Consider the following 12401-nt stretch of genomic DNA (forward strand, 5'->3'; position numbering starts at 1 on the left):
CTCTCTCACAGGGACCCCTGTTCCAGTCTCCAGGGTCTCCTCTCTCACAAGGACCCCTATGTCTTTAATCTCCTGTGTCTCCAAACAATAGATTTTGTTTCTAAAGTCCATAGACTCCAAATCTTTTTCCTGTTCCACGTTTGTTCCAATCTCCGGGGTCTCCTCTCTCACAGGGACCCCTTCCAGGGTCACCTCTCTCACAGGGACCCCTATATCTTTAATCTCCTGCTTCATTTTACTCAATTCAATTTTCAGCTCCTTACAATCCTGTCGCAGGTTTTGTTTCGTTATCTCAATCTCATCCATTATTTTCTGAAACATAGTTATTTCCAGATTCTCAGCCACTTTCTTAATTGCCATTTTAAAAGAAAAATATAGGAAAACCACTTCTTATTTCAGCAACAATTGGGTTAATACTCCAAACTTGGTGACATCACAGTATAAACAGAGCAGACAGCCTTATCTCTCCATGCTTAAGTAAACAAAATGCAGTTCCCAGGATCGAAACAATTAATGGCGGTCGTCAGGAAACAGATTCGTCAAAATAAAATAGACCAAAAAGAGAGTAGTCTCAGACAATATAATATTCTTCAAAATAAAAATCTGGAATAGAAATCCCTCTTCTGTGTATATCTTTAGAATGCAAATCCAGGACAGCTTTTTGCAACAAAAACAGAGATAAGCTATTAATTAGTGAGTAGCAGAGAGAAGTTATGGCTCCCCAGTGAGATGTCAAAAACCGATCAATCTGGCAAATCTCTTTTAAACAGCAACAATTTAAGTCAAGTAAAAGAAAAATATAGAAAGAAGGGTGCTTGCCTGTTAGTGCGTTCTCTCTTAGAAGACAAGATGAACGTTCGCTTTATCAGATAGAGCTTGTTGTTGAAAATCCGTCCCACCTTCGTCGGCTGGACCTCGTCCCATAAATCAATGAGATCTGGTCGTCCCAACAAAAATAGGCTTTGAGGTTAATCTCTTCGTTTCTCCCTACCCGGGAGAAGTTTAATCAGTCAAAAAAAAAAAAAATCTGACTGATATATCTGAATAAGCTTCTTTTGAGGCAGGAGCCCGTCTCAAAAGCAGGCACAGGCTAAGTCACCCTTCCCGGAAGTCTGTCAGTTCATTTTCCCATCATCACCAAAATAGCCAGGCCTGCTTCTGTCATTTTACTTAATATCCCTACATACCACTTCTTAAATTACATGAAAATACTAACTAATGATACTCACATCAAAGTGAAAATAATTATCCATATTTGTATTATATATGTATTCACTTCGGCTTTCATCTTCTGGGAGATAGCTGCACAGCAAGCAGAGACTCTTCAGCCCTTGTTATTTCACAAAAGTATCACACCCAAAGAAGCAAATGAGATCACATCTAAGCTTCTGGGATAGCTTCCTTTTGTTCTGTGGCCTGAAAGCCAACACATATGTAATCAATCATGGGAAATTTTCTTCAGTTGGAATATAGGTAAGCACCTGAATACATATAGCTAGAAACAAGAGCATGATACAACTCTCTCTAGGACATCATACTAAGTTTGGTCTACTACGGATGCTGGTTTCTCAGCATAATCACATTATAGGAGAAGCAAGGTCAAGATATTGACCTTAGAGAAAAGTGCATGTCTCATCAAGTATGTCTCACTGAAGCTGTGCACAGCCATTTTCTGCACTTATGCTCACAAAACCCATCAAGTTGATTTAAGTTTCCTTCTACATTTTAGCTTGCCTGCAAAATGATCAGTAGTATGAACATCTAAACTGGAATTCAGTGATGATGTCCTTTCAGAAAGGAGACAACAGACTCTTGTTTCCAGCATTGTGCTACATAACCTCCACTTCATTCCCTTGTGCTTAGGATCCCAGGGAACTAAGAGCTTCTTCAGCAGACTGTGTATGCCTCTCCCCATCATAAATGCCACATTGTAGCTGGTCATCCTTGATTGTAGCCCAGGACATCTGCTTGGTAGAGAATCTCGCAGCCCAATCTCCTGAACTGCTGATCACAATGACCCCACCCAATCCCCCAACTCTGGTTTTCATGCAGTTTAGGGCAGCATCAGCAGCATCTTCTGGTGATTTCCCTGGTGGTGGGGGAAATCAAGAACACATGAGAAATCATTTCATTTTAAGTAAATATCAATTAAGTCTGAAAGGGTGGTCTAATTTTTTTAAAATAAATGTACATGAGCCAACAACAGACTTTTTCATCAATATAATAATCTTAAAGATGGTGGCCATGATCCCAAGAACTATGCAAGTAGTTCTGCGAGTGCAAGGGGGTTGTTAGGCTTGTTTTTCCTCAAACAACAGTCTTCCAGACCATGAGCCCAGGTGCTTTTGAAACTGAGAAGAGTTTCAAAAGCAGTTCACAATTTGACCCCTGTTCATAGAAAAAAAAGTTTAAAATTCCACTGGGACAGTCCAGGTTCTAGCTATGTTCACTACACCTAGTTGTTCTTGGGATTCATTCCTCCAGCCTCTTCTTAAATATCTCAAAATGAAGGAGATTCCACAGCCTTCCTGCAATTGAGTTCCATTGGCCAGCTGTTCAAATGACAGATAAAATACCACAAATGACTTTCTATTTCTTCCCTTTACTAGAAAGAAAGGGGAAAAGGTTATACCTACAATTGGTGGCCTAATTGTATTATGGGGCTTGAGAACAGACAAACCATCCTTGGTTTTGTCTGGCTCTCATCTGCGTTTTTATACACACTGATTCATTTTAGCTGAATTTCGTTGCTGGTAAACTGGTAAGAGAGAACTTCCAAGGATACTGATAATCTGATTACCAGGATATATGACATTATACAAAAAACATTACTGTGGGATCATTTTGTTGCTGTAATATCTATTTTTGGTAATTCTACGAACTGAGACCTTCAAAGATTCATAAGTTCCAAATGTGCAGTATAAGCATGTTGTCAAAGACAGCAGTGATGTTTAATCAGTTTTAAAGATAATATGATACCCCATAAAGAAAGTAAATCTGTGTATGCATGTGCACAGCAAACAGCCTGAATAAAATGATCTTCCATGTCCTTACTCACAGTTTATAATCTCAGATTCATTTCACGGTATGGTGAATTGCTTGGTCTAAGTACTACAAACACATCAGGTGTCGTATTGTAACCCAGACAGACATAACATCTGGCTTTAAGATTTTGCCCTTCCTCTTTGCAAAAATGAAACTCAAATACCCCAGAATGGAAACTATTCTCAGAAACCAAAGCCCAGCCTTTATAAACATTAACAGAGAGGATATTTTCATCTGAGCAACAGCTGCCATAATAATGCTTAGACATCCCAACAACTGAGAAAAGGATTATTCAGTTTATACCCTTTAGTAGAGCACCTGCTCTTCACTTGTGATACAGCATGCCCTGAATTATGCAGTCTGATTTCGGAGTGGCTGGTGACATATACTGGCAATATAATAATCAGACAATGAAATTGAGAAGCAAGCATATATATATATACACACACACACAGAATGCTATTGTACACATTTCCAAAATCAAGTAAGAACACAAAGATGTACTTCATCATTTGTAGCCTCAAAAATACACACCTGACACAACCAAATAAAGCATCCCAGAGTATGTTTTATAGGACAGCTGAATTGGTGGATCCCATTTCTGGCAGCACCAATGAATTTCCTGCATGTGATGAAAATCAGGCCTGCACACATTCACACTCATGTGAAGTATGATCATAACCAAAATTAGCAGCACATGAAAAACAAGTACTAACCTTCATGTCATGTACCTTATGCACATTTTAAGAGACATTCTACAACCTTTCCACATACAGCCACTCCCCAGCAATTTCTCCCCCATTATTAGGGTCTTTTTGTCTTCTTTAAAAACCTGCATATTTATTCCTTATTAAGGCTCTTAATTTATTGGAGTGTGCATGGTTATTGTTTTTCTGACGCTGCACAAGTCTGGGTCCCACCCCCCAACTTCTGTTAGAGGGAAAGCCTGTTCTCTGTCACTTTTGAAAAGATGCATGGCCATGTGTACACATTTTCAGTATTTTTTTTAAAAAATCTCAACACAAAGAGTAGCCCGCAATCCAGAAAAGGAAACAGGCAGAAAAAACAGAGCCATAAACAAGAAAGCGACAGTGAGGGTGAAACAGATAAACACCTCCTGCTGGCCAATGTGAAAAACTACAGTGGAGTGCTCCTGATGCAGGCAGATAGTGTCTTTCTTAAAACTTCAAATTATGAATTATTCATTCACAACTATTGCACACTTATTACATCACTATAGTGCAGAAAGTCTCTAATATGAAGATAGAGGGTGTTCCCAATTAAGTTTTGCTCAATATTAACCCTCCATTAATAGTGTATCTTGATAGTCGTATGGGAGAAAAAATCATAAAACCATTATACAAGTCATCCACAACTCTGTGTTCCAGCTATTTCATGATGAGGTTTGAATTACCATGTGGTATTCCAGGCCTCCCACCCTAAATAGAGGGGGAATGTGTTTCTTCTAACAGCATTTGAGGTCAATTCTACTCCTATTGCAATGACTGAGAAAACTGGAAAACACGAATGTGAGATGCAGTGACTCTGCAAAATGATGTTAAAATGATGTTGTATCTGCAGACGTGAAGATTTCTTTCAAATTCTTGTGAGACAAGAGCACAGAGTGAAAAAACAGGATTTTTTCTATTTTATAGTAGACAAATTATTGATTGATTGATTGATTGATTATCATTATTTTTACCCCGCCCTTTTTCCAAAACTGGAACTCACGGCGGCTTCCAGATAAAAGCACACATATAATTAAAAACATACAAAAGTCTAGATTAAAATCAAATTAAACAATTTACAGTATTAAAACCATTCATACATACAGTTAAAACAATTCAAACTCAGTTTAAAATAATACAATTAGACAATAGCAATGCAGCACCCTTCAAGTCCTGTCCTTAACAGCTTTCAGTTCCAAAGGCTTGTTGAAATAAAAAAGTCTTTGCTTGCCGACGGAAGGACTGCAAGGAGGGGACCATTCTTGCTTCCCTAGGAAAGGAGTTCCAAAGCCTCGGGGCAGCCACCGAAAAGGCCCTATCTCACGTCCCCACTAGTCGCGCTTGTGAGGACATACGTATTGAGAGAAGGGCCTCTCCTGAGGATCTCAGGGCCCAGGCAGGCTCATAGAGAGAGATACAGTCTGACAGATAGCCTGGACCTAAGCCATATAGGGCTTTATAGGTCATCATCAGCACTTTGAATTGTGTCCGGAAACAGAGTAGCAACCAGTGGAGCTTTTGCAGCAGGGGAGTTGTATGGTCCCTGTAACCAGCGCAGTTAACATTCTGGCTGCAGCACGTTGCACCAACTGAAGTTTCCGAACAGCCTTCAGAGGCAGCCCCACATAGAGCGCATTACAGTAATCTAAACGGGATGTAGCTAAGGCATGTGTCACCGTGGCCAGATCAGACAGCTCAAGGAACGGGCGCAGTTGGCACACTAATCTTAATTGTGCAAAAGCACTCCTGGCCACCGCAGAAACCTGGGCCTCCAAATTTAAAGCTGAGTCCAGGAGCACACCCAAACTGCAAACCTGCGTCTTCAGGGGGAGTGTAACCCCATCCAGCACAGGTTGAATCCCTGTTCCCTGATTTGCCTTTCGACTGACCAGGAGCATCTCTGTCTTGTCTGGATTAAGCTTCAATGTGTTTGCCCTCATCCAGTCCACCACTGATGACAGACACCGGTTTAAAACCAAGACAGCTTCCTTGGAGTTAGGTGGAAAGGAGAAGTAGAGTTGGGTGTCATCAGCATACTGATGGCACCGAACGGCAAACCCCCAGACAACCTCTCCCAGTGGTTTCATGTAGATGTTAAATAGCATGGGGGACAAAACTGAGCCCTGAGGGACCCCACAGGCCAACGGCCAAGGAGTCGAACAGGAATCCCCCAGCACCACTTTCTGGGTTTGTCCCTCCAGGAAGGAATGGAGCCACTGTAAAACAGTGCCCCCAAGTCCCATCCCAGCAAGGTGGCCCAGAAGGACACCATAGTTGATGGTATCGAAAGCCGCTGAGAGGTCCAGCAGAACCAACAGGGACACAGTCCCCCTGTCCAGTTCTCTGCGTAGGTCGTCCACCAAGGTGACCAAAGCCGTCTCCGTCCCATAACCAGGCCTGAAACCAGACTGAAATGGATCTAGATACTCCGTTTCATCCAGGAATCCCTGGAGGCCACCACATGCTCTATTACCTTGCCCAAAAATGGGATATTGGACACTGGCCAATAATTATCCATTATGGAGGGATCCAGGGAGGGCTTTTTCAACAAAGGCCTTACAACTGCTTCCTTTAGGCACACTGGAACTCTGCCTTGTTGTAAGGAGGCATTGATCACTCCCTTCACCCACTCGGCCAGTCCCTCTCTGGTGCTTTTAATGAGCCAGGAAGAGCAGGGGTCTAGAAGACATGTAGTGGCTCTCACCTCTCCTGTCCACATCCTTGGGCTGTACAAATTGAAAAGAATCCATTATTATTGGACAGGCAGGAGCCAAAGTTACATCCACTGAGACTGTATCAACTATAGCATCTAAGTCGGAACGAATCTGAGTGATTTTATCTGCAAAATTATTCACTACTCGCTTTCCTCACTGTCACTATAAATGGCATTAGTCGTCAATAGAACAAAACTTCTAAAACTCTTGCCCCCCACCTTCTTAGAACCTTCATTGTGCGCCAGCAAAATTGCTATTGTAGCTATTTGCAGAGTTTATGCTGATCAATACTTATGGATTCGGGGGGGGGGTTTGATCCCAACTGCATATGTTTGCAACTAGCCTGTACCCTCACCTCAGCAGGTAGCTGTACTTAATGGAAACTCTCAGTCAAGGATTTTTAAATGACCTCTTTTCACTGTTCACAGGAGGATCTTTGCAAAAGGTGTTGCTAAGGGTTGTCCCCAGGCACCAGTATAAAACCCAGCAGCTTACAACCTAGGCCAGAAAGCAGTTGACACCAACAAAGCATTTACAAGGTTCTAGACAAAAGAACTGATAACGTTTCACCAGTGTGCCACTAACAAGAGAATTAGCTTAGCAAAACTGACCCTGATTTGCACATTGAGGGGACAAACAAAGCAAAATAGAATTCCCCCCTCCCTGAGTTCCTGCCCACAAATCCACAAGTCACAACAGAAGCATTTTTTGGTTTAAGAAGATTTGATACTTGTAAGTTACAAGCTGAAGAAGGAAAGACAGTGATTCTCCTTTTGTCAGCACTTTCGAGCCCAAGATCGTTCTTTATTATAATAAAACTAAAGGTGGTATGGACACCTGTGGCCAGATGATCTTCACGTACATTTCTAAATGCACGATCAAACAGTGGGCAATGGTGGTGTGTGTTTGTTTGTTTTAAATGTAGTAGACACTGCCTGATTAAAAGCCTGTATTGTTTAAAAGCTGAACAACCCATGATGGAGTGAACATCACACAAAAAGTCTCTTCCTAGAAATTCTGAGGCTGGAGTTGAGCAAACCCTGGGCTGAGTGAAGAGATATAGCCAATTTGCCTGTAATGTGGGAGAGGCAGCCTCAGAACTTGTAAAGACAACCACTGCTGACATCAAGAAAACGAGGCAGGTGTCATCTCTGTAATCAGCAGCGTGTCAGAAAAATAACAGTTACAATGCACTTCATGAAACTGTTTTGTCTATTGTACTCATGCAGTTGTGAAATGTGGTGAACACTGTGTACAGGCTACTTCAGTAATAATATATGCTATAGGATTTGTTGTTGTTACACGTAATTCACAATCCATGACTATTCCACTCTTATAATTATGTAATTAATATATTAATGGCACAACGTATAGTTTCATTTAAAAAAAAACCTGTGGGCCAAGCAGATCCCACACACTATTCATGTAGGTGGTTGCTCTTTATATCATAAGATACTGTTGCCCTCAATGGGTTCTGTGTTTTACTGAAAAAGCTAAGTTCTCAATAAAGGCATGTTTTGTTTTGTTTTGCTTTGCTTTAATTGCAAATGGTGTCGTGCTTAATACCATCCCCTGGATATATTAATTTTGAGGCTTTGTTGGGGTACATTTGACCCCCAAACCAGATAGAAAGATTTACTTATCAATCTACAGATGAAGTGAGAGTGACAAGCAACTTGTTAAGGGTGCTAAAAAATACAGTTGAAACATCCCCATGTCAAGGCATTTACATACCAAAGATCTGCAGATAATTTGCTTGGAACATATTTCATAAGATGTTACTAGAGTTTCATCCTTTTCCATTTAACAGTTTCCCTGCATATATGAATCTAAAGTTCTCTGTAGTTTAGAATCCATTAGCATCAGAAGTTAAAGTGTGATCCCGCAGATCTGTGGTCTGCAACTACAGCTTTGTATAAAAACAGTGGTCAAACTTGCATCTATAACTGCATTCAGGAGAAGTAGGTCAGCTGATTATGTTTACAGGCTGTAATATAAATCGAGAGTTTGGATAACATAGAAAGTAAAGCTCTCTAGGGTCATCTGTAGCCTGATTATGTTACAGTCACATGAACATCTTGTTGCCAGCTGTTTACCATAGTCACACTTCTACTTAATACACAGATCCACAGACTTATTTTCATTTACACGATGCTTTTTTACACAGAAGTCAGAGGAATTGGTGCTTAAAAGGATTTTACAAAATTCATCTGCAATGACCCAGCCCCTTCAACTGTTAAAAGCCTATTGCTTTTGAGTATGAAACTGTTAAAATGCTAATCATGGATTTTTGTACTTGTGTTTTTAAACATATCCAACACTTTGCAGCATGCAACTTTTAAGTAAATATTTTTCCCTAATACTTGTCAGAAAGATATTGCCCTAGTACCACAGTAGCACAAATTTAGCCCTATGAAGAAAATGTATTGTTTAAATCATCTGAACACAATCATGCACTTTCAACATGAAGCTGTTTACATGCTAACAACTTGCAAAAAGTTTGGTGTCCCAAGCCTCTAAATTTGAGAAGCATTCATTTTAAGATCTTTTGTTTAACATTTGGTAACAGGATGACAGCATATGCTATCACAAAAAGTCTTTGAACTAATAATTAGACCATTGCATATTTGTGTATATTCCATTTTCAGTGTTTGAGTAACGTCCAAATAACTTACTCAGTATTTGTTCTCAACACTGAAATAACTGACCACAACTTAGTCACATAGACAACTGTGCTGTGCTCTCTGTAACCTTAGGCATTACCTTGTTCCATGTGATAGAGGATAAGTCTTGCTAAAACCACTTTCATAATGCTCTCTCCATGGCCTGTGGTAGAAGTAGCACCAACATTGTTATCTGCATATCCTCCACTTCCTGATGAAAGAACAAACAGCAAAAAGGTAAGAGTTCAGACTAAAACCCGGAGTGGATTCCACTGCCCCACTGACATGGAGCCACCAGTCACCACAGTAAGCCATTTACAGAAACAGCCTCCTGTCTTATGTGAATCAGAAGGACCCAAGTGGAATACATGTTGTGTCTACATCAATAGAATTAAGTAAGAATAAGGAGCAAGAGTTAATTTGCACTTCAATAATACAATGCAAATTGGAAGGGATTAAGTATCAGTTACATCCACCTGAAGTCAAATTACTGCTGGGTATAGAGGTCACTAAAAATCTCTTCTGGATCATCAGGGTACCACATAGCTCCACTAGTCAGCATCTAGATGGGCTTTCTGAGGGCTGACCATATAGTGTGGTAAGTACACACCATTAGCAGCGGCGTCACTAGCCGGAGTGCGGGGGGGTGCGAACCTCTGGTGCGCGCCCTCCCAGGGGCATGGATGAGGTGGCTGGGCTTGTGTGCACGTGCACGTGCATGCACACTCGAGGCCAGCCACCCCATCCATGCCCCTGGGAGGGCGCGTGCCAGAGGGGCACCCAGCCGGAGAAGGCCTGGGAATGCCGGCGCGCCTCCCTCGCCCTGCCGACGCTGCTCCCGATCTCGCCCGCCTGCCCGCCTCCGAGGAGGAGTTGGAGCAGCCTTGCCGGGCAACGGCACGGGGCGGCTCTGGGTGTCACCCCCCTCATGGTGACACCCGGGTGCGGGCCACACCCGGGTGCGGGCCGCACCCTCCGCACCCCGGTAGTGACACCCCTGCCATTAGTGCTGTACCACCTTGTGGTTGGCACACTAGTGAAGGTAGTTACCACACCGATTGGTTACATCATAGAGTAAGCTAATATAGACATTGCTGGAGCCACATGAAATCTTCACTAAACAGAACTCATTTTCTTTTTTAAATAAATAAATAAAATTTCGGCATTACTGCTTTAGAATTATTTAGAGTGGTACACTCATTTGTTGACCAAGCAGTGATGACAAGGCAGGCAAAAATATGAATAAACCCTTAAGATGTTTCTTAAGGATGAATGTCTAGGGCACTGATTTCCTCTCTTGCAATGTTTCTAAGCTCCATTAGCCCTCAGTGAGCCATCAAACATTTGGGGCAATCATTAAACCTCAGTTTCTGAAAGATGACATAAAAATCTATTAATAGGTGCCTACCTATGCTGATCATCAAGCAAAATCTTGTAACGGTAGAATCCTAATGACAGACTAGCATTAACATGGTGTGCCTAATATCTCAGGAGTATTGCTCTCCAGAAAATCATCTACTTTAAAAATTGCTTCTCCAAAGCCAACCTATGCCTCTTCATTCCTCATGCTGCTTCCTGTCAGCTACTCAGGAGACCATACAAAATTAGTGAAGATTTACTAAAAGGTAACCAAAAATTTACTAAAGTTAGCTTTTTACTGGGTCACACTGTGGAGAAACATTTACACACACACACACCCCCCACACAATGAACTCTCAGCTACAAATTGCAAAACTAAGTTTAGATCAATTGTGTAGTAAATGGATGACACATTTGCTAATAAGCTATATTGTTCAATCAGCAACTAACCTTACACTGGCTCTGAATCTACAAGTAATATTTGCTGGTGTCATGAATGTCAGTAGAATTTAAAATAAAAGCAATATTTTCCCCCTTCAATGTTTCACTCAATAAATTTCTAAATAGCTTACTTCCTGGAATTTCAAGTGGAGACAGAAAGTGAGAAGCCTGTTCTACTTCAGTGCAAATTTTAGTTCATTATTTGTATTATGTGTATACAAATACACTCTGAGCTCTTTTGCAGCTTTGCAGGCACAGCCTTGCTGCTTCCTTACCCAAGAGCTACTAGGCAAAGTATAAGCCTATTTCTGCAAGAAAAGCACTTACAGAGGAAATCTTTCAAGTGACTATATTTGACTAAACAATCTCAAAACGTTTCCTCTTTCCACTCCCTACCCGTCTTATCTTCAAGTATGCTGTTCAGTAAGTAAAAGTTATGAAGTCATTATTTCAGGAAAACATACTGTTCAATAAAAATAGGGTTGTGTTTTTTTCCTGCAAGCCTGAACCTTTGCTTGCTATTTCTGCTCCACTACTTCCCACTTCCATTGTTCAGTTTAAAAAGCAGCTTGCCACTTTGGCAGCAGAAATTGCTGCCATAGGAACTGCAAGCCCTCATACCTGTTCTGTAGATCGCAACTTTTGATATCATGCATTTGACTGATATCATACATTTTATATGAGAGAGAGAGACTCTTGTTGCATTTACGGTTCTCCCCTACCTATGCACGCTGTATCACCAACGCGGCCAACTCGTTTGTTAGTGAGTCCCCCTGTTGATGTCGCACAAGCTACATTTCCTGCACTGTCCACAGCAACGGCTCCAACTGTTCCAAGGTCTCTGCCAAAAATAGCATTTCAAACAATTAGCTGAAGACTGAAGAGCATTTACCAAAAGAACATGGCGTCTGTTCTCACAGGTAGCATTTCCCAAGTATGTATATATATATATATAAAAATCTTTGGTCTGAAGGCATAAACTTTAACACAGGATCATTAATTAGGGGAATTCGTAAAAGTTAAAGAACCATACAGAGAAGTTAATGCACCTCGGCGTTTGCAGTTAATCTGCTGAAGGACCAGATTCTCTTAAGTCTAAAGGAAGACAGAGACCGTTTAGTTGAATAACTGATAGGACCAAATAGGTTAAAGTATTTTTGTGCAATTAAAAAAATACCCCTCCCCCAATTAATTGATGGGCTTTTCAATAGTTTTGGCACATATGGCACCTTCCTCCCTGCCTACAGCCAGTCCTTTACTTGCAAGCTGCAGGTACCATACATTACCTATATATTTTGCCCCACATGGTGCAGCCCTGATCTGTTTTGGTCCCCTGATATGGCTGCTTTGAAAATTAAACAAACATCTTGTTCTCTTGTGGCTCACTTGTGTCACAAATACCTTTCTAGTTTAGTCCACAATAGCTGAAAGAATGGGAACAGAGTATGTAC

The 12401-nt window shown here is 41.2% G+C and overlaps 1 protein-coding gene across 3 annotated transcripts in view; it reads right to left on the bottom strand.

Moving 5' to 3' along the window:
* Positions 1-701: 701 nt before the first annotated feature.
* ASRGL1 (asparaginase and isoaspartyl peptidase 1) overlaps positions 702-12401 on the bottom strand; it is a 37357-nt gene continuing 25657 nt past the window's right edge. For 2 of the 3 annotated variants that reach the window (XM_061623100.1, XM_061623099.1), the window contains exons 5-7: positions 11673-11791; positions 9251-9361; positions 702-2089 (exon numbers count right to left, since the gene is read on the bottom strand). In XM_061623100.1, the coding sequence (XP_061479084.1) occupies positions 1860-2089; positions 9251-9361; positions 11673-11791 (460 nt within the window). In that variant the 3' untranslated portion in view covers positions 702-1859. The remainder of the gene's footprint in view (positions 2090-9250; positions 9362-11672; positions 11792-12401) is intronic. The other variant, XM_061623102.1, reaches the window with a different exon arrangement.

Source organism: Rhineura floridana, chromosome 4, assembly GCF_030035675.1.
Source record: "Rhineura floridana isolate rRhiFlo1 chromosome 4, rRhiFlo1.hap2, whole genome shotgun sequence".
NCBI classification, from domain to species: Eukaryota; Metazoa; Chordata; class Lepidosauria; order Squamata; family Rhineuridae; genus Rhineura; species Rhineura floridana.